The following is a 27,042-nucleotide window of genomic DNA, read 5'->3' as shown; positions in this document are numbered from 1 at the left end:
CATTTTGTTAATACAAAGTGGGTTATATATGTGGCTTATTAAAATTCATTTATTATTATGAGAAGTGCCCATTAAGGCAGAACACTGTCTGACATGCACACTTAAAAGCAAATTTTATTTGTGTCATACAACCACCAGGGAACGACTTCTAGTAGTATCTTCCATTTTCAGATGAAAAAAACAGATACAGAGAAAATAAATACATTAACCAATACCACATCATTGAACTTTAAAACAGTAACATTATACAAATGTGGTTGTAACACTATACCAAAGATATCCCCAAAAGAAAACAGCAAATTCTAGAAATAGTCTTTAAAAAAGACTCAGCTTTCTATATCAGAAAAGCATAACCCTAAAAATTGTATCAAACCCAACAACTGGCAAACACACTAATTTTTTAAATATCTGCCCCATTTATTTCACCATATTAATAATATACAAAAATTTTGACAATGAATTATAATAAAAATAATTCTTTGGCATTGTATTTTTGAATAAGGAATAATGAAGCTATTGAAAAATAGTTGGTTATTGAACCAATATTACTTCTGAAAAATAATTACTATTAGCCAACCCTACAAAGTCCAGATAGGCACATTATAAATATGAGATATGTATTCCAAATGTCTGAATAGTTAGCACACATGAGAATTCATCAACTAAGCAAGCCACTAAATCTGGCCTGGAATTTGGTTGGTCATCGAATTTAATTGTTCTTATTGTTTTAAAATGTAAATAGTTTGGCCCATTCATATATTTGCTAAAAACTATAATCACAAAAAGCTAAAATTTAATTTTATAAACACAGCGATATGACTAGCAATCTTATCTAAAGTTTAACAAAAATTGTTATCTCATAGATCTTTCAAGATCCCTGTATTATAAAGCTGATTTGAATTTACAAATTATACTTTCATTAAAGACAGAAGATATAAATGAGCTTTTGTGTTGATAATACCCTTACCGACTTGAATTATACCATTTCTTTGTTAACATAAAATAGTGACACTCATAAAATGATAATGTAGTTCTATAGTTTCAATGACAAAAATTAAAGGATTTTTGCTGAGAAGATAATGAAACAATAACCAAGATTTTTATAACAATAAAATTAATATTGCATTGGTTTTCAAATAAGACAAGAATACATAAGTTCATATATAATGAAACAGGAATAATTCACTCTATAAGAGAAAAAGGATCAACTTTTAAAAACATGTGGGTTATCAAACCCAGGGGGGAAAGATAAAGACAAAGATAAGAGAACAAGAAAGAAAAGAGGTAGGAGACATTTGACATTTAAAAGCCAAAAATCTTACAGGAATAAAATTACATTCCGAAAGCATGTTTGAAAGTTAAATTTCACTAACAAAGTAGAGAATAAAGAAAATGTAGATTCAGTTCAATATTCTCCATAAAATAAAATCTAAAAGGCATTTCCAGCAAGTTGGAATTGTATTAACAGGCATCGCCTGGTTAGAAATCTCCCTTTGCACCATGAAGAAAGTACATATTCCAAGAGCTGAAGAAGAGCAAGAATGTAGTACACACACTGTAGGATGCTTAGGAAAACAAGTGTCTGAGCACCATTCAAGCAATTGTCTCATCTGTTTCCTGCAGATAATATTCTCTACCATCTCCAATTAGGTTATACTTCAAGTAGTCTATAAATACAGGTTGAACATTTAACTAAATTTTATTGCACTATAGATTGGCTGTACTCACTTTGCCCAAATGTAAACAATAATGCAAATTTCCTTGAATTTTCCATTTGTAGATAGATCTACTTGTGTGAAAGACAGGTAATTGAGACTTATGCAAAAATAGAAATTTGTGTACTTATTTTACAGAGTTTCTCTATAAATATACCTTTAGCCAAAGAGGCTTCTACAAAATTTAGGAAACAAACTATCAAATATAACATCTTCTATTTTCTTTTCTTTTCTTTTCTTTTCTTTTTGCTGGTCCTGGAACTTGAACTAAAGGCCTGGGCACTCCTCAGCTTTTTTGCTCACAGCTAGTGCCCTACAAACATGAGCCACAACTTCATTTCCAGCTTTTGGGCAGCTAATTAGAGATAAGAGTCTCACAGATTGCAGATCTCCTGAGTAGCTGAGGTTACAGGTATGAGCCACCAGTGTCTGGCTATATTTTCTATTTTTTGAAAATCCTATTTTATAATTGAGAGGAGATGAGATGGTAACACAGCTGACTTTTGTTGATTTATAGAATATGATCATCTCTTTACACATGCTTCTGCTAATGTACTAAACTTGGGCTCCAAATTATTCAAAAATTCAAGCCCATCTTCTTGCTGTTGGTCACTGCAGCAACTTATAGAACCTGCCAAGGATCCTTTTCCTTCATAGCTATACGTGAGGACATAGTCTTGAGCGTGCTTATCATTGTCATCTTCGTTGCACAGGTGCACCTTCTGCCAAGGGGAAAAACACAACATATTTTATTATTATTATTTTAAGCACCAAAACTTACCAACATGAAAGTAATTGCTTTGATTTACCTTTCCTTGTTTAATTTTTAATCAGAGTGTGTCCTCTAATGGATTCCTACATGTAAAAAATGCACATGATTGGTGTGTATCATTAAATCAAACTACAAATTCAGCATCTAAGCACGCTTCTAAAAGTCACATGTGGTCGCAAGTATACAAGGGTTCATGTTAAATAACGACTGCTTTCCCCCTTTCAAAATGATGGCTGAAAGTGAAAAGCATCTATAGAGTTATATTCAAATGGGATATAGGCTCAGATTGTCCCAGATAGGCCTAGAGATGATACACATTGATGTGGTGTTGTATCATCTTTTGTGGTTTAAAAACAAAAACACAAACATATCATCCGATGTACTAAACCCTGAGATAATAACCTTGTATTTCACTAAGAGCATAAAGCCAAAGACAAGTAAATAATCACTTAAATCTGAACATAACTATATCAAAGACAAAATAGCCTTTTAATAAATAGTTACCATGCATAGAAAATAAAGGTCTAAATAAATACTAAGTGGGAATATTACAGAGCTTTCTAGGAGACTTAATGAAACTCACTTCACAGAGGCGGGGCTGGGTGAAACTGTACCACTCCGAGTAATTGTATCTGCAGTTGTCTGTCTCCACGTGTCCTCCTCTGCAGGAATCCAAGGTGTGGTGATGACCAGTCGCCACCCGGCAGGTGTCCAAGGTCTGATGTCCTCCCTGCATCATCTCAATAGTCTCTTGCCCTCCATTTTTGACTCCTGGTCCCAATGTGCCACAAATTCCCTGGCCAGACATGCCCACTGTGTGGGTAGTGAAGCCATTTGTAGAGTACTGTAATGAGGAATGATTTGCGTTGAGGAAATAAACACCAACAAAAAAATATGAAAAAGAACACCATGAAGAAGACAACGCCTTGATTTGTTTGTGTGCTCAAAGGTAAGTGCTCTGAGGGCAGGCAGGAGCTAAAGGTGTCTTCTCAATCTTGAGTACCTGGCTACTAATCTTATTAGTTAACACAGTGTCTTAACACAGTAAGCAGATTGCAAATGCCAATGGTTTGTACCTGAAGGCAAAACAGACGGCTCAATGTATATTCCTTCTTTCTTTGGATTCCCAACTTTATTCATATTCTGCCAGCATCTCACCCCTGGATTATCTTATTTTAATACATTCCCTTGGGCCTGACTAGAGCAGCAACAGAAGTTAAGGTCAGTTTTTGCTTTTTTGTTAATTCAGTGTCTAATGTAATTCTCTTCAACCTTAAAAGAATGAGGCGGCTATAAAAATTAGCTATGATCACAAATCCTTGCACTCTAGATAAATGTAAACAATAAACTAGGCAGAAGAAAAATAGCAGAATGTTGAAACTTTGGCTACTGGTTTTCTAGGTGGTGTGTTTGGGCATTGTCATATAATTTAAGTGTTATAAAATCCCTTTCTAGAGAACCATCATGATTTTGTTTTATAAAACTATTTTCTCTGATCATCAATTACGCTTCTCACAGAGAATTTACTTGCTCCTCTTCCATGCATTAGGCTAAAAAAAAAAAAAACTCAGAGCAATAGAGAGACGGTCACATTGCTGCTTCAGATATTCAGCCTCAGGCTCCTTTCTAACCCACATCACAGCCAGAGAGATCCCATTAAACTTCTTCCCAGGACGATCAAAGTCTGAAGTGATGTTATTGCTGTTGCCGGAAAAAATTTAAAACAATTATCCTGGTGATCTCTAATTAAATTCAGTATAGTTCAGCCTGAGCAGCATTTTAAATGATAAAAAAACAACAACAAAAAACCCCCACAAAATCAGGTCTAACATTAAAACCATGAAACACTTGAAGTCGTAATAATAATGGCATGGTTAAAAGATTTTGGGCTATTAAATAGTGCTGTGTAGCCCAGTTGAAAAATCAAATCTCACCATAGGAATAAAAATCATTTTATCTGTTCCGTAGGAAGAGTGCTATTTTAGGAAAAGTTAACTGACACCAGTTAACTTGCTTAGATCAAATTACTTTGGAGGGGATATAGATTATAGGACAATACATATTGGTATTTATTTCAAAAGACAGGAGACTTACCACTTTATCATCTCCTGGAGCTTCAGTATTTGATACAAGCAGGTTTTGCTGGGGTAGGTCATCAGGAAGTGCTTTTACTTGTTTGGTTGTCCCAGAAGTCCCACAAACTAATGTAAATAGAATACCTGTAGGAAGAAGAAAAGCACATACTTAAGTCTATCATTAAGTATGGTGAAGTTAGGAATTAAAATGATTAATATAGATAAATCATAAAGCAATTGGTCATAAACAATGGCCATGTAGAGTATGTAAATATGATTGTATCAAAGAAGTACATACTATGTATGCATCACATGTTCTTTTTCTACCTGGAATTTTATGTGTATGGTGAGAAGACACTAAAGATATATTTATATATATATATATATACACATACATAAATATACTAAAATTGTGTGGTTAAACATGCTGTGTACTTAATAGAACTATGAATCCACAAATAATCAGCTACAGATAATAATGTTGATTCTAAGAGGTTTCTGAAGATACTGTAAAGGCTTTTGTTTAAACTCAAGCAAGAACTTACAAAATAGCATTGCTATGCCCAACAGGATTGCAAGGATGGCCCACGGTCCAAGTCTTACGTCTCCATTGCCTGATCTTTCCCTTGAGCGAGTGGCACAGTCACTTGGAGTAATACAGTCACATATAATGACATTCAGAGATGTGACTGTAGACAGGCCTAGTCTATCTGAAACTCGGATTGGAACTTCATAAGACCCAAATGGAGGATCATTCTGATAAGAAAGACGTGCTGCTGTATCTGAAAGAGAAAAAAAAATGACACCCAGCATTACAGATGACTAATTTTATGTGAGCATAAAAAAATGACTTATGGAAGAGCTACTGTATTTCCCTACAGATGGATGTATGTGTGTGTGTGTGAGAGAGAGAGAGAGAGAGAGAGAGAGACAGAGAAAGACAGACAGACAGACAGACAGACAGACAGACAGACAGACAGAGCACATTAGAACCAAGGTTTGAATTCACTTTGTGCTCCGATTCAGTTTTTACTGCTCAGAGCTGGAATGCCACCATTTGAACCACACCTCCTATTCCCTATTGACACTCTTGATGATGGGTTGGTGCAAATGCCAAAACACTATCCATGTTAATATCCACAGCCATTGTAAACACATTACATCATAGTTTACACAGAAGTTTGTCCACACCGCTGCCTCATTCTTTGTTGTTGTTGTTATTGGTTTTGGTGGTGTTTTTTTTTCTTCTATTGTCACAGCCTTTTTTTTTCACTAGTGCCGAGATTTCAAATCAGGGTTTTGAGCTTGCTAAGCAGGTGTTCTCTTGCTTGATTCATGCCTGTAATAGGGTTTCAACTTTTCCCCAGGATCAGCATCAACTTCATCCATCCTATTTTTTTTCCAGCTAGAGCAGGGATGACAGATGTATAACACCATATCCAGTTTTGTGTGTGTGTGTGTGGGGGGGGGGGTGTTCCTGTTGAGATAGGATGGCCTAGAACCACAGCTTTTCAATCTGAGCTACTATTACTTGGCTATGATATCCCTTACAAAGATCATTGGGTTCTTGTATAACACATGTTATCTGCTCATAAACAAATCCTCCCTGTGATAAGCAATAAGACTTGTTAAAGGATTAGATTTTTTAATTATACATTTAAAATATTCAATTAAACTGATCTATATATTCCTTTAAATGTGTTCCATCAGAGATTAGTAGATTGAGATTTTGAGTGTTTCCCTTTAACTTGTTTTCATACATTATGGCAAATAAACATGAAAACTTGTAATTTATTGTCAGAGACTCATTTCTGAGAACTTACTAGAACATACTAGAAGATCATAAGTTAGCTTATTGTAATTGCATCTCTTCTTCCCAAAGAGTACTGGGGTCAATCATTTTGATACATGTTTTCAGATCAACAGTAAGAAGTAAGGAGAAGAGTATAGCCCTGGGTTCAGGCAGAGAACCTTAAGTAAGTTTAAATGTAGATGACCATGTCAGACGATAATCCATTTCTCACTTAACTATCTAGTGAAGAATTCTAGTATTTTGTATAGTCTTTGAAGCTCTAAATTCTTAAGCAAAGAAACCAGTGAGTTAAGATTTTTTAAGAGAAATTACTGTTAACCTGTCAGATCTATTGTGTAAGAACTTATCATAAATAATGAGATTAACAAAGTCTAAGTTGTGACTCATAGAGGACCACGGTCTAGTTCATTAATCCTCTCATTGACTTTCTCAAAGAATCCCATTTTACACTTGGGTTAACTGATGCTGAAAGAGGATAAATCACATGCCTAGAGTTACACAACTAATAACTGGTGGGACCAGCATTTGACACTAAGCCTATCCAACTTCAAAGCCTCTGTTGGATTGGTTCTTAACTTGGAGTTTCCCAGACTTGTAGAAGAGTTCACCCAACAGAAACTCTTGAGAACTAACAGTTGGGGGCTAAGGGTATAACTCAGTGGCAGAGCTCATGCTAGCCCAGCTAAACAGTGGATTACTCTAAATGGCCATTTAATTCAAGATGCCCATGCGGCCATCTGAGACCCCATCATTTGGACTATACTGAAGCCTGACTTCTCCTTTTATCCAATCTTGCTTCCTCTGCTATTATTACAACTCTTCATCCCAAACAAATTCCTTCATAAACATTCTGCCTGAGATAGCTGACTCAATTCACTTCCTGGGAAACCAACCTGACACAAGGGGGGAAGTCCCTCATGACCCCGGATGTTATTACTATGTTAAGAATGTAACTCTGTAAGCATTGGAGCAGGAATAAAAAGTCAGGAATCCTCTAAGAGAATTCTGGGAGCGAGAGGCTAACACTAGAGTAGAGAGGCCTACTGCCCTTCACATAAGAAGAAACATGTGCCTTCTTCACTAGTGGATCCTACACAGAGAATTATTCCTCTATTTTATCAAGGAAAAATATGTGTTTTACACATCTGGATGGTGACACAACAAAAGCCATGACTACAAACACATACCATTAATTCTTGCCAATCTCCAAGTTCGTTGTACTCCGGAGTCAGAACTCTCCAAACTAAAGTCAAAGGGTGGGCCATTTTCAGGCTCATCAGGATCAATAGCAACAATCTCTGCAGAGGTCATGGTGGGCTTGCAGATCACCACTGTCTTCTGAGGAATGAATGGGCCATTATCATTCACGTCTTCAAGTACAATTCCCAGGGTCCCAGTACAACTTCTTCCATCTAGACAAACGGGAAACAAAATGTGTGTTTTTATTGATTCAGTTTTCACCAGGAAATTATACATAATAAAATTAAAATATGCTTATTTGTTCTTAGAAGGCATAGATTACAGAGATAAAAGCAGCTATAAGTTACATATGGTGCTTCAATTATATTTTCTAAGAAACAAAAATATGTGAAGAAGTGGGAAGGCATTTTATACATCTCAATGATCTGGAGAAAATGAAGAAGGAAGATGAACACTGACACTAGAAAGAATGGGTAGGATCTATGAAAGCTAGACTAGAGAGCTGACAATTTATTGTACATATAAAAAGCAATTAAAGGGGCTGGGAAGGTGGCTCAGTGGTAGAGTGCTTGCCTTGAATGCATGAGGCCCTGGGTTTGATTCCTCAGCACCACATAAGCAGAAAAAGCCAGAAGTGGCGCAGGGCTAGAGCACTTGTCTAGCACATGTAAACCCTGAGTTTGGCCTTAGCTCCCAGTACTACAAATGTGTGTGTGTATGTATGTGTGTGTTTAAAACTAGGAAATACATAGCAGAAGATGTACACAGCTGTGTTGAAAACAAATTTCTTACCTTTATCCAGTGCGAGAACTGTAATGTTATAGATGCCATTTCTGATGGTCTCAGCTTCTCTATCCAAGCTTCGGAAAACTTTGATTGATCCTGAATTTTCATCAATGGTGACCCACCCTTTGGGATCACTTAATTTCTTATACCTTTTAAGAGTGAGGAATTAAACTATTAAAAAGTACAAGCCAAATACAAAGCAGATATCAAAATAAGCTATAGATTCCTAAAACCCAGAACATGTTGCAGGAAGAACCACAGAACTTTGAATACCTTATGCCATGGTCACTTCTTCCCTCTGGGTCATAAGCTCTGTAGCCATTGCTTCTTGTTCCTGGGGGTGAGTTTTCTTTAATTCGGACAATTTGTGTTGGGGGTCTGCACTCAGGCCCCTCATCCTGGTTTACTACTGTCACAGTAACCGTGGCTGTGCTCATGGCCAGACGAGAACCAGAATCTCTAGTGTAAGGAGCCTCATTAACCACCCCGATTTGCAGAGTCACCTGTTGTCTTTCTTCGTAGTTCAATGGCTGCCAAGGCAAGTGTGATGAAAAGCAGATCAAGCATTTAATAGCTGGCAATATTATTTTAATGCAGTATGACTTGCTAAATTTGGACATAGGCATGAAATTCATCAAGAGTATTCATGGGAACATTTAACAGGTGCCTAAATGTATGACAGTGGTGGAGAAAACAGAATCCCTCAATTAGCATCGTATCCGAATAGTAAAAAACCCTTTTTTTTTAAATTTTATAAATGCCTTTTAAAGGGGAAGGGACAAGAAAACACGAAAGTTTATTGACATTACATTTTATTACTATTTGTTTCCCACATTTAACAGAATTATCTTTCTCTCCATTATATCCTAGTATGTTATTCTATGATATTATAAATTATAAATTACAAATTCTTAAATTCTTACCTTAACAACACACAAAACTCCTTCATTGGTTTTGGGATCTGTTACAATTTTAAAATTTCCATTTTCATTGCCTGTTAAGATTGTATAATTAGCTCTCCAATTCGGAGTACCAACTAAATCTTTATCCTCAACAGACACACGTAAGATTTCCACATCAATTGTATTTTCTTCCACGGATGTCATATACTAAAATAATAGAAAAGAAAAACAAGTTCATTAGCCCTCACAAAAATAGACTAGCATGTGAAGCAAGCTCGGTTCTTCCATCTTCTAAAGTACTATGTTCACATGACTTTAAAGTCGTAACAACAAGTTATGATTTTATCCCAGGGTGACTTCTCTATCTTAAATCAGGAGGCATGGATAGAGATGCATGTGTTTAACAATTACTACTAGTTTATACATTTTCCTTGTATAAGAACCATACACTTACAGAAGTACGGGTAAATGTTGGCAAGTTGTCATTCACGTCTCCAATATTAATGACACAAGCTGCAGTTGTCTTCAAACCAAAATTCTGACCGTCCATATCTTGTACTTTTATTTTCAACTGATATTTTTCAACTAACTGAAAACACAGAAGAAAGCTAATGATCAGGGTAAAGCAGCAACATTACAAAGGAAATCAACTTATATGCTAATCTCCTTAAATTAACAATTAGCAAATTTCATAGCATTCAAGTGCTAAACGAAAAATTTTCTCACACTAGTAACTTTCAGTCAGTATAAAATGCTACCAATTCAAAGACTGTATTGTCAATGATTTTGTTATTATTCAACAGAATAAGAGTTACAGTCATAACTAGCCTTACAATTTCCTGGTAATTAATCAAAATCCTTATCTTTACAAAAATGCATTCCTATATTCCAGGATATTTAACTGTGATTTCTACAACAATCTTGTAAGATAGTAAGGTGAAATATCCTCCTGTGACAAAGTAGATACTTAAGATTTGTAGAAAGATCATTAAATAAATATGAAAATATAGGTTTGAGGTACGTAAATTTTTATTTGGATGGGGAATAGAATGTGGCTTTCAGAATTTCCCATACAACATAATAATGCCTTCCAGATTGAGACAGAGGAGATTTTCTTTCTTTTCTCAGATCCAGAAATAAGACTGTCTTAGGCAGTTTAATTAATTCCGTTTAATTCATCTTTCTTTCTAAGACAAAATCATATAGGAAAATCAGCTCTAGCCTTCTGCCTGAATGTTCATCCTTTTTTACAAAGCCATCTATTTTCTGTAAATTACGTTCTTGTTTACATGTGGTAAAACACTCAACTCTCTCTCTATGCTTTTTGAACACATGGTTTTCCTGGTTTACTCCTCCCTCATAATCTACCACTTGTATAGACTTGAAATATAATGGCCTGTAAAGATTTATTTATATCTCCTGCTGTTTTATTTTAAAAGGATGTAATGCATATTTTCTTTGTAATGAGTTGACATTTATTGCAAAAAATCAATTGGCTGATAAATCAAGGGAAGGAAGTTTTGTTCTTGTTATTATATGTCTACAAAACACCTAAAGGTATTGAAAATGAGAAACCAAAGAGAGACAGGTTTTTATTTTTATTTTTTACATCTGTGTAAGGAGAAGAGCAGACATGATGCTGTTGAGGGAGTAATCACACAGACAGAAGTCCTCTCTGTGGATAGCACATATCTGCACTTTTCCACAAAGGCTCAAGTTTTACAGTTAATATTTCCTATATTTCCTATTCAAAATATGCTCATATGAGAATATTTGATTTCATGAACTATAAAACTCCAAAACAAACTAAATGCCAGTTTAAAACCAGCATGTGAATGTTTTCTTAAAAAATGATTTCACTTAATATATTTGAGATTAGAATTTTCCTAATTTTCTTATATGCATCATATTTTTCAAAAGCAGTTCTGCAGATGACACACAGAAATATCCAGGTGCAAACTTAAGGTCTCTTTTCTTTAATGCTAATGGATGATAGTGTTTTGAATCTGAGACTTTTTCTGATAATGAAATTTTAGCCTATACACAATGAGATACTTTGGTGATAGGCCTTATTCCAAACACACATCCACTTATCCCATATGTGCTTTTTTCTTAATTATTTTATGCAACATTTTCATTATCTCTGTGCTTTGACTGTTTCATACCTGATCTGAATAGATCTACTTCTTACGTCACACCTACACACAGAAAGTGAGATCTAGGAGAATTTCAGATTTCAGATATTCAGATTAGGGCTAATTAAGTTGGACTCTTAACTAACCCAGTCATAAACAAGGTTGATGTGTTGGCATTTATGTTACCTCTCTGTCGAGTTGAGATGACGTTGTAGTGATAACTCCTGTAGTCGGATGCATGGTGAACAGAGTGGGGGAGGGTGGTATCTGCTCAAGGATGGTGTACCTTAGGCGTGTGTGCATAGTGTCAGGCTCATCTTTATCAGTTGCACACACCTGCCCCACAGAAGAGCCTACATGTGAAAAATGTCTAGTTAATTTCCAAGATGTTCACATATCCAAGCTTTTAGACTTTTTGCTTTTCTTTTTTGGACTCTTTGCTCACCTCAGAAAGTTCTGGACTACTTTATTATTTCCCAGGATCAGAGATGGTGTACATTTCAAACCTCTACACAAAGTATCATGGCCTTTTAAGTATGTTTACCCTTTGGAATTTGGTGATCATATCCAATTTTGCTCTACGATCCTATAAATATTAATATTAAATACCTCTATACATTTCTAAGCTAAGAAATTCAGTACTGGGAGCTGGTGTCTCATACCTATATGTAATCCCAGTTTCTCAGGAGGCTGAGGTCTGAGGATTCTATGCAAAGCTAGCTCATACAAACAAATCCAAGAGACTCGTAACTCTAACTACCCAGGAAAAAGTAAGAAATGGAAGTGTGGCTCAAATGGCAGCGCACCAGTCTTAAGAAAAACAAAACTAAGACAGAGCATGAGGCCCTGAGTTCAATTGTATGTACATGCCTACACATGCATACACACACACACACACACACACACACACACACACACACACACACACACACATTTGAATTATTTTTGGCCTTTGTCTATTTGCAAGTGTTCATTTAGATTAACTATATGAGTAAATTTTCTCTGATAATTATTGGTTGAATTAGGAAGAGAAAATCCCCAAAACTGCATTTTGATGTCCAGCTAAAATGAGCCATTTTTACAAGATTAGGAAAAAAATTTGTATTGTTCACAATGACTATTACAATTATGATGAGAATATTGGCACTCATTCAATTATTACACACATCATCAGCACTTAGTTTCAAGACTATCCAACTGCTGAAAGACTACTTCTTTTGCAATATGTTCTCTTAAAAGCACTCACTTTACCTCCCAAAGAAAGCAAAGTAACTACTGTGTGTGCATGTGTGTGTGTGTGTGTGCATTTGTGTGTGTATGTGAGAGAGAGAGAGAGAGAGAGAGAGAGAGAGAGAGAGAGAGAGAGAGAGAGAGAGAGAGAGAGAGAGAGAGAGAGAGAGAGTTCATACTGAGGTTTCAGCTTAGGGATGGGCACTGTTCCTGAGCAGTTTTACTCCAGGTTTATGACCTACCACTTGGGCCCCAACTTCTACTTCTGGTTTATTGCTGGTTAATTACAGATCAGAGATGCATGGACTTTCCTGTCCAGGCTGGCTTCAAACCATGATCCTCAGATCTCACCCTTCTGAGTACATAGGATTACAGTTATGAGCCATCAACACCCCACTGCAAAGCAACTCTTATTAACTCTTATTTTTTTTATTGTTTCTTAAGTTTTATTTCTTGCAGATTAACAAATGGGCATTCAGAAGGTTTCCTTACAGAAGAGAAAGCACACATGAACAGATAAACCCTTATTGAGCAATATTCATTATACTTAATAAGTATAGCAAATAGCTTATAGTTCATTCTTAAATATTACTGAAGTTTTTCATACAATGGCTTCTCATTTAATCATTGCAATTTTAAAAGGAAATAAAAGATTAGTCAAATAAATTATGTAATTTTAAACTCAGCTTCCCTGAACTCTTGACAGGAAAAAAATCTAGTCTTCATAGGGCTAACTCCAAATATTTCTTAACAGAAACTGCACACATATGACACCTGTCATCCAGTCTTAGACAAGAAAATGAATTTAGAAAATCAGGCTATACAATGTATTTTTTAGTTATCACATTATGGCTGTTTTAGAAAAATTCATCCTACAGCTGCTAGAAATTTTAATATGTATCATTCATTCTAGATAAAAGCTGCTATATTTGGCAAGGGAAAATAGTATTAACATTCATAAAGTGATAGCATTCAAAATAGGCCAAGGGAAAGAGCAAACATCTTGTACCTAAACCTCACTATGACAGAAAAAAAATTGTCTGAAAACTTAAATTTGATAGGCATTTTATTTCCAAAGAAATAAATCAAGAAACAATGTTTAACTCCTATTTTTGAAGTACTATGCTTAGTATTCCTTATGATACTTATAGTCTTCATAATAATCTGGCATGTAGAGAAACCGTTTTATAGAGGAGGAGATAGAAGTTTGTCCCAACTAGGAAAATTCCCCAAGGGTGAACACATAGATAGAGAATCACACGGTGAAATGCCCCTCCATGTTCTTTCCCCCACATTATTAATACTACTTCCCAGTGGCCAACATGGAAACACATTTAAATTATATCACTAGAGTAGATGCTCACCAACTGGGCAGTTTTCAAAAACCGTGAAAACATATGTTGATTCAGTAAAAATTGGGTAGTTATCATTTTCATCCTCTACTTTGATCACGAGAGGCAGTGGGTACTCTGGTGTGTAGCCGTCTGGAGTGGTAGCAAAGGCAGTTATCTGTGAAGAGAGCAAAAAATAATCTCTTTCATCTGTGGTATTGGAGAAGGAAGAGAATGATTCATATATGTTACACATGTGCTCTATCTCTGTGCTAGTTCCCTACTCCTGTAGACTCCCCCTCCCCTGCCACCAAAAAAACAACCCTTTAAAATAAAATCTGGCTCAAAGATGCTCAGAATTGCTGTGTTCATCTTTCCATTTGTCTTATTTTATTAGTATTTTTGATGCCAAAAGTTAGCTAGCATTTCATGGTGCAGCACAGTGTTATGTTTGAAGTTATCTAATATAACAGCATAGATAATTTGCATTTCCTTGTCATTGCGGTGCCTTGTTCATGAAGTTTCTTTGTTATTTTTCCCAGAATAGTCTTGCAGATTGTGTATTGTGTTTGAGAGATTCAGGTAGCATGGACTTACACTAAAACTTTCTGGATCTTTCTATGTAGGGATATTATCTTATTTTCTAGTAGATAGGATTTTAAGTTATGTCAGTAGTTATACATAGATGATTATACTTAGATGTCTCTTCCTTTTCAGTTTTTAAGTTAAAAAGCAGAAATAGAACTTAACAATGGTTGTAAATTATATAATAAACATGATAATAAGTTGTATAACCTATGACTTCTAGTTTTACAACATGAATTTCCATTCAAATATTTCTCCTAATTACTATTTAAAAACAGTAGACTTAACATTCTTAACATCTTATGTACAAATTCTAAACCTAAATATGTAATTCAAAGCTTGCATATCTATTACTTTAATTAATTTGGCCTCCTAAGCAGTGATTCATGCACCCAAATTTGATGGAAAATAAGTAAAATTGAGTTAAGCAAGATAATCAGGTCCTGTTGAAACATCAAACCATGAACCAGATACTTAAAAGACTTAAACCCGATTAAATACTGCCTACATTCCTTAACTGCTCACTTAAAGTTACTTTTCTACAGTGAAAAGGTATTCATGAAACTTTGAGCCGCTTTACCCTCTTTGGTATCTAAACTTACACAGAACTTCACAAATCTTTTCTACAAAACTGGATAACAACTCTTAAAATGGTGCTGATTTTTTCTTTTAAAAAGAAAATCCAAATAGGGCTGGGAAGGTGGCTCAGTGGTAGAGCTCTTGCCTTGCATGCCTGAGGCCCTGGGTTCAATTCCTCAGCACCACATAAGAAAAAAGAAAAAAGCCGGAAGTGGCGCTGTGGCTCAAGTGGTAGAGCGCAAGCCTTAAGCTGAAGAGCTGAGGGACAGCGCCCAGGCCCAGAGTTCAGGCACCCACGACAGGACCCAAAAAGAAAAAAAAAAAAATCCAAATAAATAGTAAACCAGTAGCACCAGAATCTAATTTTACTTATTCTACTTAAGTTATTTTTGTTTCAATTTATTATTATGCCAGCACATCAATAACCGTTTCAGAAAATAGAAAATGCAAGTCAATTGATGAGAGACCAAATGGCCAAGTTTAATGCACACACTTTAGACATTACCTCAAAAGATTCATACTGCTCACGATCAACTGGGCCAGTACAATACAGATTGCCAGTATCTCTTTCCACATAAAATAAATTTAGGGGCTCTTTGTCTACTCCAGGTCCTCTTATGGAATAGTAGATAGTGTAGTTTTGTGCTGTGTCAGACTGAACCTGGAGAACAGGTATTATAAACATAAGACAAAGTTTGTTTCATATATTCATGCAATCACATGTCCATTTTTACTGTAGTAAGTTTCCTCTTTAGTATTACATATCAACAAAAAATCAATAAATGAGGAGACCTCAGAATAGACAAATTTCAAGAGTAAAACATGGACTAAAAATGTACTTACATCTTAGACTTTCAGACTAAGAAATATTTTTTAAAACTGAATGCTATCTATGTGAACCAAAGTTCAAAACCTTTTTTCTGGTACTAAAAAAAAAAAAAATAATCACAAAATATCCTATTGTCATTAAAGAAAACCCATAGAGGATTTATAGTGTATGAGAAAACATTAAGAAACTGAGTTTAACCACATGTGATGGCTCATACCTGTAATCCCAATAATTTAAGAGGCAAGCGCAGGAGGATCTCAAATTCAAGGCCAGTTGAGCAACACAGTGAGATCCTATCTCACTTCCAAAAAATAAAAAATAATATAAAATTTAAAAAATCAGGCAGCTTACATCTGTAATCTTAGTTATTCAAGAGACTGGATTCTAGAAGACTGAAATTTGGAAACCAAGAGGAAATATCTGAGCGATTCTGCCTTCAAAATGAACAGCAAAAACAGGCTAGAATCATGGCTTAAGAGGTAGAGCACTACCAAACAAGTAAGGCCCTGAATTCATACCTTTGTACCAGCAACAGAAAAAAAAAAAGTTGGAAAATAAATTTCTCAATGAAGTTTTATCATCTGTCTGTATCTTCCTTATCAGAGTTGAGTGCGGAAGGAGGAATAGAATAAAAAATTGAATTAATAATTGGGCTGGGAAGGTGGCTTAGTGGTAGAGTGCTTGCCTTTCATGCATGAGGCCCTGGGTTTGATTCCTCAGCACCACATAAGCAGAAAAAGCCGGAAGTGGTACTGTGGCTCAAGTGGTAGAGCACTAGCCTTGAGCTGAAGAGCTGAGGCCCAGAGTTCAGGCCCCACGACCAGACCCCCTCCCCCAAAATGAAATAATAGCTTGTAAGGGTGACATTTTGGTCCTGGATTCAGAAAACAACTTATTTCCAGACTGTTTTCACCCTCTCAGTAAGAGCTTGACTATCATTATAGCAGGATGACTAACACGATTATTTCCTAACAGTTTCTTTCTCAACGTTAAACAGCTTTCCTCTCAGCCTTATTAAAAGTGTTAGTAGAGTATAAAGGAATGTTCCCTCTCATCATTACACAAAGTGAATATTAAGAAACTCAGTTCTGAAACTGATTTATATTGCCTTCTAGTAGTAGAAGAAGGCCAGATTTTCAGGAAGTCCCCCAATAAATTCAAAAGAGAAACAGAAGATGTGGATCCAGTGTTAAGGACTCGAACTAGTTATAAGCAATAGAAAACCATATATATCCTCCTTCACAGCAATTGAAGGTATTTTAGAATTTCCTAAGAAATACCCTTGTTTATTTATTCACTTTTTTTAATTCATTGAAGAAACATGTAGGGGCTGGGAAGGTGGCTCAGTGGTAGAGCCCTTGCCTTGCATGCCTGATGCCCTGGGTTCGATTCCTCAGCACCACATAAGCAAAAAGAAAAAAGCCAGAAGTGGTGCTGTGGCTCAAGTGGTAGAGCACTAGCCTTGAGCTGAAGTGCTGAGGGACAGCACCCAGGCTCAGAGTTCAGGTCCCACGACTGGACCCTCCTTCCCCAAAAAAAAAGAAACATGTAAGCTGGGTGCGTGTGACTGATACCTGCCATCTTGACAGGCTGAGATCAGAGGATTGAAGTTCTCAGTCAGTCCAAGCAGGAAAGTCATTAGATTTTTATCCCAGTTAAACATTAAAAAAAAAATCAGAAGTGAGCCTGACACTGGTGGGTCATACTTATAATCCTAGCTACCTTGGAGGCTAAGATCTGAGCACTGTGGTTCAAAGCCAGCCCTGGGGAGGAAATTCTATGTGACACTTGTCTCTAATTAACCACCAAAAAAGGTCGAAGTGGAGGCATGGCTCGTCTTCAGCTAAAAATTCTCAAGAACAGTGTCTAAGCCCTGAGTTTAAGCCCCAGGACCAGCATTTAAAAGAAAAAAAAAAAAAAAGCAGTGGAGATGTGGTTCAAGTTGCAGACTATCGGCCTAGTGCTGAAAAATCAAAGAGTTCAAGCCTCAGTACTGGTGTCACAAAAGTAGAGAGGAACAGAGACAAAGACAGAGACAGGAACAGAAAGTATGCTTCAGAGAGCTAAATAGGTTTAGCCATTTTATTGATAGCCTTTTCATGACAAAAGCTGCAAAAAGTACATATTAGAAAACAGATTTACCCTCATACAAAAAATCTGATATACATATCCACTCATATAGAACTTTTTGCCTACTTTTTTGTGATGCTAGGCATTGAACCCAGGAACTTGATGTATGTCTAATAAGCCCAGTCATTACATGGCTATTTGAATTTAACTGCAAATTCAATGTCACAAATCTTTTAAATAATGGACTTGCGTAGCAGAAAAAAAAAGGCAACTTTACCTGTTGAAGGAAAAGTGGGAAAGGACCCAAGGAATTCTCTAGCATTGAACAAGGAATGGGGGCCCATCTTCTCTTGGCACGATTTAGTACTTTTTCCTTAGAAAACCTTTCCTTTACCACCTTGATTTAAATGAGAGAGAAAAAAAATGAAATCAATGACTATTTCATTCTCTACAAAACTTGGATACATCATTCTTTTTCTCAAGAGGATTAGCAGAGGAGGGGTAAAACTATGGTAATGGTTGAAAACCACATGGAATATCACCATTGAAAAAAAGAAAGATCCATACTAACTGTAATCCTGACAATTCTCCTCATGAGGAAATAATTTGGTAGGTTTATGGAGGAAAAAGAGATGGAATTGGAAGCCTACGGAAAAAATTAATGTTGCCACTTTGCTATGCAAAAATATGGGAGTATAGAGATGAAGGAAGTGCGCATGCACCCTTTACATTTACCACGAGCACCTCCCCCCCACCAGCAAGTGAGAAGAACCAGGGGACCAACAGAGAGATCAACATGGGACAACTCTCAGACTACTGCAACAAGAAAAGGCCAGTGGCTGAATGGAGCCCATTTTGATCCTGAGTATCACAATGGTGCATATATGGTCTAAAGTTCCTGCAAAATTAGTCATCTATTTCCTAACACTAACAAGTTATGTTAAGTTGCAAGAGTTAGAGTTTATTAGAGATAAAAAATATTCAAAACTTCTTTTTGGAAATCCATGCATAGTGTGGAACAAAATTTTTCTTTGTGTTTGATCTCAGTTTTCATGCTGTAGATTATCTCCTTTTATGTCTCAAATGAGAAGGAATAGTAACCTGTAATAAATAACCTGTGCTGGACAACCCTTTCCACTGTAAAGTGGCTTCACGCGATTCGTTTTCTTTCAAACCAAACTATCGATATCATGACTCCACATCGTACTAGTAATGTTAGTTAAACCAAGAGAAATGAAATTACTATACTTCATTTATACAGTCTTATATACCTCTGCTTGATTCTCTAAAAGGACAGAAATTCTCTTCTCTTCTTGGCTCTCTGTGTTGAAAAGTAAGATGGTAAAAATTCTCTTTTCCGAGGACAAAAGAACTGAATTTGTTGTATAAACTGAACCATCTTCTAAAATTTGGAAATCAGGATCACTTGAATGAATTAGATTTGCCGATCTAAAACACTCCTTCAGATTAACTATAAAAAAATACATGACAGTCATTCACAAGGTGAAACAAAACAATATACATTTTAACAGTAATCTATGCATATCAGGAGAGCCACATACTCAAATTAGGCTCTTACTTGTACACTTAGTAGTTTTAAAAGAAGTATGAACTGATGTGATTAAGTTGTGCTCAAACTATGCACCACTTCTCATGCTTGTTTTATATCCTCTCATAGAAAAGACACTTGTCTTGAAATTAAGGTGTGTTAATTCCAATGTTTATTTAAACAAACATGAAAAAATGTTTTTCCTTATTGACTAAAACCAGCTACAGAGTAACACATAAGAACATGTAAAATACAAGAACCAGAATATAGCTGTCAATAGTTATTACATATTACTGAGCTCTTCATACCTGCTGTGAAATACTCTTAATATTCTGTGTTGTCATTGGCTTGATCTTTCTTTATACACTTGAGTTATGTAAAAAATAATAATAATTGATAAAAATTATATGAAAGTAAAATGCAATAAGATGTACAAATATTCTTTAATGAAAATTCAAAGACAATACCTCTAAACTCAAGAAATAGTGTCAGTACTATTTATGAATTTCTTAGAGGCTTACTTAGCATATAGCCATATCTTTCATTTAAGGCAAACATTAAAAATTATTCTATTACTCAAACTAAACCTGTTTATCTACTTCATATAAGCATGTTTTTTAATGAAGAAGATTTCATTGGAATGACACTCTAATGTATTACAAATAAAAATGTGGTGCATTAGTTTAATTATTCATTCAATTCAGTTATTGTTCTAGGAATGTACTAACTTTTAACAGAACATCCCCATTTATGATTTACCAATATTTTAATAGGCATTTTCTTTACCTCTTCCAATAAATTTCTCAGCATCTAGTTGAGAGGGAACATGCAGTATAACTTGTTTGCAGGCATCACAGGTAAATGTGAAGACCTAAAAAAGAAAACTTTATCAGTGTTGTCAAGGTAAATGGTGAGGAATAAAAAAAGATCTTATCAATGTCATACTTTAAAAACATCTGGCTTTTAAAAACGTCATATAATAAGACAAAAAATAAATGGGCAGTGTCACATAATTCCATAGCAGAGGCAATGACAAGAATGGAAAAAATAAAGCAGAAAAAGAGTTGACAAAGGGCAGTCCAGTGTCTAAATGAAATGAGGAAACAGACCAACTTCCTCACTGAGGAAACCTTTGCCAGATAAGGCAAAAACCAGATGAAAGCTATAAAAGTAGATGACCCAGCACCTTTAGAGAAACAGCAAAAGAATTATAATAAAGGATAGAGAGGGAAGAATGATAGGAGATAACACAAAAGGTCAGTCAGGGACATATCAAGTAGTGTCTGACAGGTCATGGTAAGAAATGCAAATTCTGTTCTGCTTGTATGGAGAAGCATTGGTTGGCTGAGAGGCTGCATGGTGGCATCATCTGGTATCTACACTGAGTCGTTATGCTGGATATCTGATGAGTACAGTAGAATAGACTATGAAGAGCATGAATGAAAGCCAGCAGACTAATTGGAGGCCAAAACAGGAATCCAAGAGAGGGAGGATGGTGATTCAGACTAAAATAATAATAGAGAAGGTGTGAAATGGCCAGGTTAACACAATATTTACTGATTGGTAAACATGGTCTGCATAAAATATTTGATCCAAAATCAAGACATATTTAAAATTTCAGTAAAGTGGGAAGAATCCATGACAGGGAGCCCACTTTGTCTAAAAGTAGTGGTAAGTTAGCTATAATGTGAGAAGTCAACTGTGGTAAGAAAGTGCTTAAATTCCAAATAGGACCATCTTATGGGAAGGCCTAGAGTTGACCTTGGCCATGAAAAAGAAACCTAGAATGACTATAGAATTCATCTTCCACAAGGAGGAAAAAAATTTAAGGTAGATTTAGAAGTGCTGCTGTAGCCAGATTTTGAATGGTAATAACAAACTGTACGGATCCTTTTTCCTAGAGATAAAAGAAAACCAGCATGGTTTGCATATGAAAACAGAAGACTCAAGTATGAAAGGCTTAGTCCTGGGCTTGTGGATCCAATCATTTGGCCTAATCAACAAGTCTGAATGTCTTACAAACTCTTGGCATGACTGCATTATTTGGTGTGGTAGTAAGATAAAGGAGGCAAGGCCTGGTTTAAGGGAATAATGTTTTTAAAGGGTATTGTCTTATCCAGGCCCCTTTCCGACACTTTGTTTCCTGGCTGCCATGCGGTAAGCAGTTATCCTCAGCAACATTTTTTTTTTTCTCCCTGATATTTCTGTCTTGCCACAGATCTAAAAGCAAAGGAGCCAGCTGGCCATGGACCAAAACCTTGGAAACCCTAAGCCAATTTGGAAACCCTGCGCCAAAATAATTCTTCCTTCTTTTACCCTGTTTCTCTTAAGTATTTGTCGCAGCAATGGAAAACTAAACTAACAGAAACCAAAGGCTTGTTTCAAGCAAATAAGTTACATAACTGCTTTGTATTTGAACATGGTAAGTTGGAGCAGTGCGGAGAATAGAACAAGACAAAGCAATTTTCATTCCCAATGAAAGCCAGTGAAGTAATTCAGAAATTCCCATGCCAAAACTAATAAAGGATACAACACTTTTAAATTCCTAGAGCACCAAAAAGCTTTCAAAATAATAATAATACTAATAGGTTGTTTGACAAAAATACAGGTAATATTGGAAGGGCAGAAAGTGGAACCCAGAAATAAACTTCTGATGTGTTGTCTCAAAAAACAAAGGAAAGAAAAAGAAAAAGAAAAAGCACAGGGCCCACCTATGATTTAAGAGAAGTTCTTCTTAATAACCCAGGACCCTCAAGTAATCTGTCCTTTATATGAACTTGTGATCCAAAATTCTATCACTTCTTTGTTCTCAGAACATCAAGCCATGACTTATGTGTGGATGTCATCTCTACTGAAGATGCTGAAAGGCAGTTGGCCAAGTTCAATAACTATACTTATTTTCTCAAAAAGTAGGAGTTCACAAGTATTTCTGCAATATGATTTTCATATATTATAATCACAACACCAATGTGAAATCACAAGAAATACTGGCAACAAACAGGTTGCTAAATGTTGTCCATATTACACTAAAGACTCATTAGGCAAGAGCATATGAATTGCAAATGAAGAGCTAAAAATAAAAATCTGTTTGCATTTGTCAGGGTCTTACCTAAGAAACCAAGCAAGCCAACCAAAGAGGTACCATAAATAATAAAAGAATTCAGTTATAGGAGCAGAAATAACTTCTAAAATACAGATGTTTAAATCTTCATGTCCACACATAAAATGTGGCGAGAAGTCATTTTCAAATGCAATAAGATGTTTGAATGCCAAGGATGTCAATTTAACAAGAAACATGTAAAAACTAAAAACATTCCAGCACTCCATAAAAGTAGTTAGACATACCATTATCTGAGATAGGAAGAAAACATCAACAACATAGATACATCAATCATCATTAAATTAGATTACAATTTTATGATGCCAATAAAAGCAGAATATTTTCTGGAACAAAAAAAGTTGATCCAAATGTCATAGAAAAAGTTATCTTAAGACAGGAACATTATAAAAGGGAGCAGTCGATGGATATTAGCATTGGCAAATGTTAAATGATTCTAGAAAATCTAAATTAACACAATGCAGTATCACTATACAAATACATAGGCATTAGATGGATGAGTTAGGGAAAAAAGAGGCAGGCAAGTTCTTCTTATATTTGACATGACTGTATGCAGTACATTTGACATGACTGTATGCAGTCAATAGAAGACTTGAATCCTTCTGTTATGTGCATCAGCAATTTATGAGAATTTCTATTTATCTGAATTCTTGTTTACACATCATGCTGTCAAACTTTTGGATGTTTACCAAGTGTGAAATGATGTTTCACTGTAGTTTTTAATTCACCTCTTCTCATTGTAACTGAGGCTATCACTTTTTTGTATTTTAAGGAACAATTTAAGTGTTCTAGAAATCTTTCATGCCCTTCTTCATGTTAGACTTTTTCTTCTTAAATTGTAAGGATTCGTTACATATTAGAAAAGCCTTCTAAAATATGGTCTGCAAATGTTTTCAGTTTATTGCTTTTTGTTTAACATGGCTTATGCAGTTTGGTTGGGGTTTTTATTTCTGTGTTTTTGCCATGTAAGATGTACAAATGTGTGTGATTTTATATCATACATTTTCTCAAATTTAAGAAACTGACTTAAAAATCAGGGTCATAAAATCATTAGTTTGACTTCAAATGAATAGAAATTAGTAATGTTTTCTTCTATATCCTACATAGTATCATATTTTACATTTAAATGTTCTATGCTAGAAGTTTTGATTGGCATTCCACATGAAGTAGGGATCCAATCTTACCTTCTGGCAAATCTCTGCCTTGTGAAATAGTCTCAAAGTCATTCTTACTTAATAATTTCAATAATAATATTAATCTTAATGCATTAAATGTCTTCTGTTGTAAAATAGCTCTCTGTCTAGTACTATACATGCTTTATGGAGAGGAAAGTAGTACTTACTAAAATTGTATAGTCATTTAATATTTCTTTGGGCCATCTCAAGTATCCATTCTGATTTGATACCTGCCCATCTATGAAATTAAATATAGCAAAGTAGACAAAGTAATAGAAACAATAGCAGCAAGTAGACAGAAGTGATTGATACAAATAAACACACCCATAAAGTATCTTTGAACGAAGATTTATTGAGACTTAATGATGGATTTATGGAGATAAATAGGAAGGAAGGAAGATTCCCAGTTGAAAAGCAAGGACATGCTAGGATGAAGATGATAAAAGAAAACAACAATATTTGGAAAGATAATAAATGCTGTGTCGCATAACATATTATAAAAGATCTATTGTTCAATGGTGATATCTGAAATAGCAGTCTTAATTTAGGCATCTGAGTGTTATTTTTAAGCCATAAAGCATATGAGTTGGCCCAGTAAAGGGATGTGCATTCCCAAGGGACAGAACCTATAATAGAGTCCCAAGGAAATCAGCATATAAGAGAAGAGGGAAGAGTATAGTCCAATTCAGAAGCAGAAAAGAAAGGTACCTGCCATGGGCTGAGGCGTGAGAGAAAGGGTATTGGTGTTTAGTAGATATAAAGTTTCTGTTAGGATGAAAAACTTCTAGACTTCTGGTGTACAACGTTAATCTTATGGTTAACAGGACACCTAAAAAATTATTAAGAGCACAGGTCTCCTACCTTTTTAACCTCATACAGAAGAATGGAGGAAAAACAAACGTGGTAGGGAATCATTTCTGAGTTATTCAGAAAGATGAGAAGGAAGGAGTGTAGGGACACACATAAAATAGTAGACTGTATGAAGAACAAAAATGTCCCTTGGATTTGTCGGGGTTGATCCCTGATGACTGGAAAGAAGCTGTGTTAAGCATTTAAGCAGAAGGAGGTTGGAGTGGTTAAGACATGTAGAAGGTGGTGTAATACTAGGAAGTGTAGAGAAGCTGATCTGTGGCTGAGGAGGATTACCAGAGTACACTGAGAACAGGTAGAGAAAGGATGCCCCACCCCTTAGATCCTTCAACTTCACTAAATCACACAGGCAGCTACACATTTCTCACAATGACCTAAAGCTGCCAGGACTTGACACAATGTATACAAGAGCTCAGAACAAGTTGGCCTTTCATCTTCCAAGTAGAATCAGGAAGTACTGCCAAAGTTGGCCCTCTCTACCTCACTCATTCTCATCCATTAAACTTCAGAACCTGAAGAAGACCAAGCAACGGGACTCATTTCAGCTTATTCACTTATTCCCAGCCGTCTGCTCTTCTATTTTGTTCAAGGCTAGCATTCTACCATCTGAGGCACAGTTCCACTTCTGGCTTGTGGTTGGGTAACTGGAGATAGAGGTGCCATGGACTTGCTTGCCTAGGCTCGATTCAAACCACGATCTTGGGACCTCATGTAACTAGGAATAGAGGTGTGAGCCACTGGCGCCTGGTTTACAATTTTACTTAAGAACCCTTTGCAAACTGGGCATAGAAGGACGTGTCTCTCCATTGCGGTTATCCTTAGGATTCACTTGCTCTCAACGCAGGAAACTCAAGAGGAAAAAGGTATTTAAGTTCAGCCTCATTCTGCATCTCCTGAAAGGAACCTCGCTACTTTTCCTGAAGATCCTGCAAAGTACAAGCAAACCATTGATCCTCTGCTTCCCATGGCTACCTCCCGGATCCCCTCCGGCCCTGCCTGTCTTCTGGCTCTAGGCTTTCCTGCTTGGGATTTGGGGCTGCTCTGCCCCAAATAAGGTCATTTCTTTGACTCCTCAAATTGGGACAAGGGTGAGATCATTTTCTGTAGTGTTCCTTAAAGCGGGAAAGAAACTGAAGCAGGGAGAGAGAGTGGGGTCCATACACCTCCAAAGACCAGAGACGTGAAACTAGAGGACTTATTCCTCGCCACATTTCTGGCACGGAAGTTCTCAAGGGAACAATGGGGCCCACCCCATTGGTCACTTGGAGCCGCCCACCTTCCACCTTTGGTCTTTAGAGCAGTGGATCAGCTGGGGCCCACACTGGCCATCTTCCAGCAGTACACACACACACACACACACACACACACACACACACACACACACACACACACACACACACACACACGCACGCACGCACGCGCGCGCGCGCCCCCTTTTAGCCCAGATGTTAGTGGCCTGGGTTCCCTTAGGCCCAGAGGCTGCCTTAGGGTTGGCCTGAGCCCCGCCCTGAGGCCAGGGTGGCGGTGCGCTCGGGGATGAGGCTGGAAGAGTGGGAATTAAGTAAAGCGGCTCTGGTGCACCCCGGCGCACCCCGACGAACCCAGCGCACCCCAGCACGTCCCCGGAGGCCACGGTTTAGGACGGGCGTTCGTGCTCCCGCCTCCGTCCCTCTCCGCGCGCGCTGATTACACGTCCCCAGACACCCTGCCCGCCCCGCGGGAGCGGCGGGACCGGCGCCCCGGGCACGCACCTCTTCCTGTCGGCCCTCCCCCCCCCACTGCCACCAACTCCACTTTCACCCTCAACCCCAATTTTACCCCTTCTCCCCTCTCCACCCCCAAGTTCCCTGTCCTGGGTGATCGGTAACCCCGAGAGCTCTCACCGTGAGGGTCAGCAGGAGCTGCCCGCAAAGGAATCCGCTCCGGGAGCCTGTGGGTCCGGCTGCCGCCATGGAGAGGACTCGGGGACAGGTCGCCGGCCGGGCACTCAGGAGGCCGGGCGGAGACGGCTCGCTGGGTGAGGGAGCCGGGCGCAGGCTGGGTGCCCCGCGCAGGGGTGCGAGCTGGTGGAGAGGTGCTTTTTCTTCTCTGTTTCTCCGCAGCGACTACGTCCCACCCCACGGGGCTTTTCCTCCGGCCGAGGGTGGGGCTCCAGGCGCGTCCAGGGACTCGGATCAGCCCCTCCTGGCTACTTTCCTAAGTCTTCATTTCTTTTAAGAACTCAACAGTGGGAACTCCCTCTGGTCGTCGCCACCCTGTTACCTGTGCTAGGTGTTTCTCACCAGCGGCCGCCACCTATATGCCCCGT

At 37.1% G+C, this 27,042-nt stretch overlaps 1 protein-coding gene across 2 annotated transcripts; it reads right to left on the bottom strand.

Annotated features, from left to right (window-relative positions):
- Window positions 1-89: 89 nt before the first annotated feature.
- On the bottom strand, window positions 90-27,042 carry Dsc2 (desmocollin 2). 2 transcript variants are annotated; one of them, XM_070029397.1, is made up of 17 exons: window positions 26,618-27,042; window positions 20,358-20,442; window positions 19,294-19,493; window positions 18,300-18,419; window positions 15,629-15,784; window positions 13,993-14,137; window positions 11,585-11,751; window positions 9,718-9,852; window positions 9,285-9,470; window positions 8,635-8,891; window positions 8,368-8,510; window positions 7,563-7,787; window positions 5,108-5,344; window positions 4,582-4,706; window positions 3,071-3,331; window positions 2,525-2,570; window positions 2,354-2,437 (listed from the first exon to the last, which is right to left on the bottom strand). In XM_070029397.1, exons 1-16 carry the CDS (start codon window positions 26,684-26,686, stop codon window positions 2,535-2,537), a joined length of 2,547 nt encoding a protein of 848 aa, XP_069885498.1. In that variant the 5' UTR covers window positions 26,687-27,042; the 3' UTR covers window positions 2,354-2,437; window positions 2,525-2,534. The 2 variants fall into 2 exon arrangements, with proteins under 2 accessions (XP_069885497.1, XP_069885498.1); XM_070029396.1 differs by lacking the exon at window positions 2,525-2,570 and having other exon boundaries at window positions 90-2,437.

This window comes from Dipodomys merriami, unplaced genomic scaffold (genome assembly GCF_024711535.1).
Source record: "Dipodomys merriami isolate MVZ:Mamm:240054 unplaced genomic scaffold, mDipMer1.0.p SCAF_2, whole genome shotgun sequence".
NCBI lineage: Eukaryota > Metazoa > Chordata > Mammalia > Rodentia > Heteromyidae > Dipodomys > Dipodomys merriami.
This window is presented reverse-complemented; position numbering and strand designations above follow the sequence as displayed.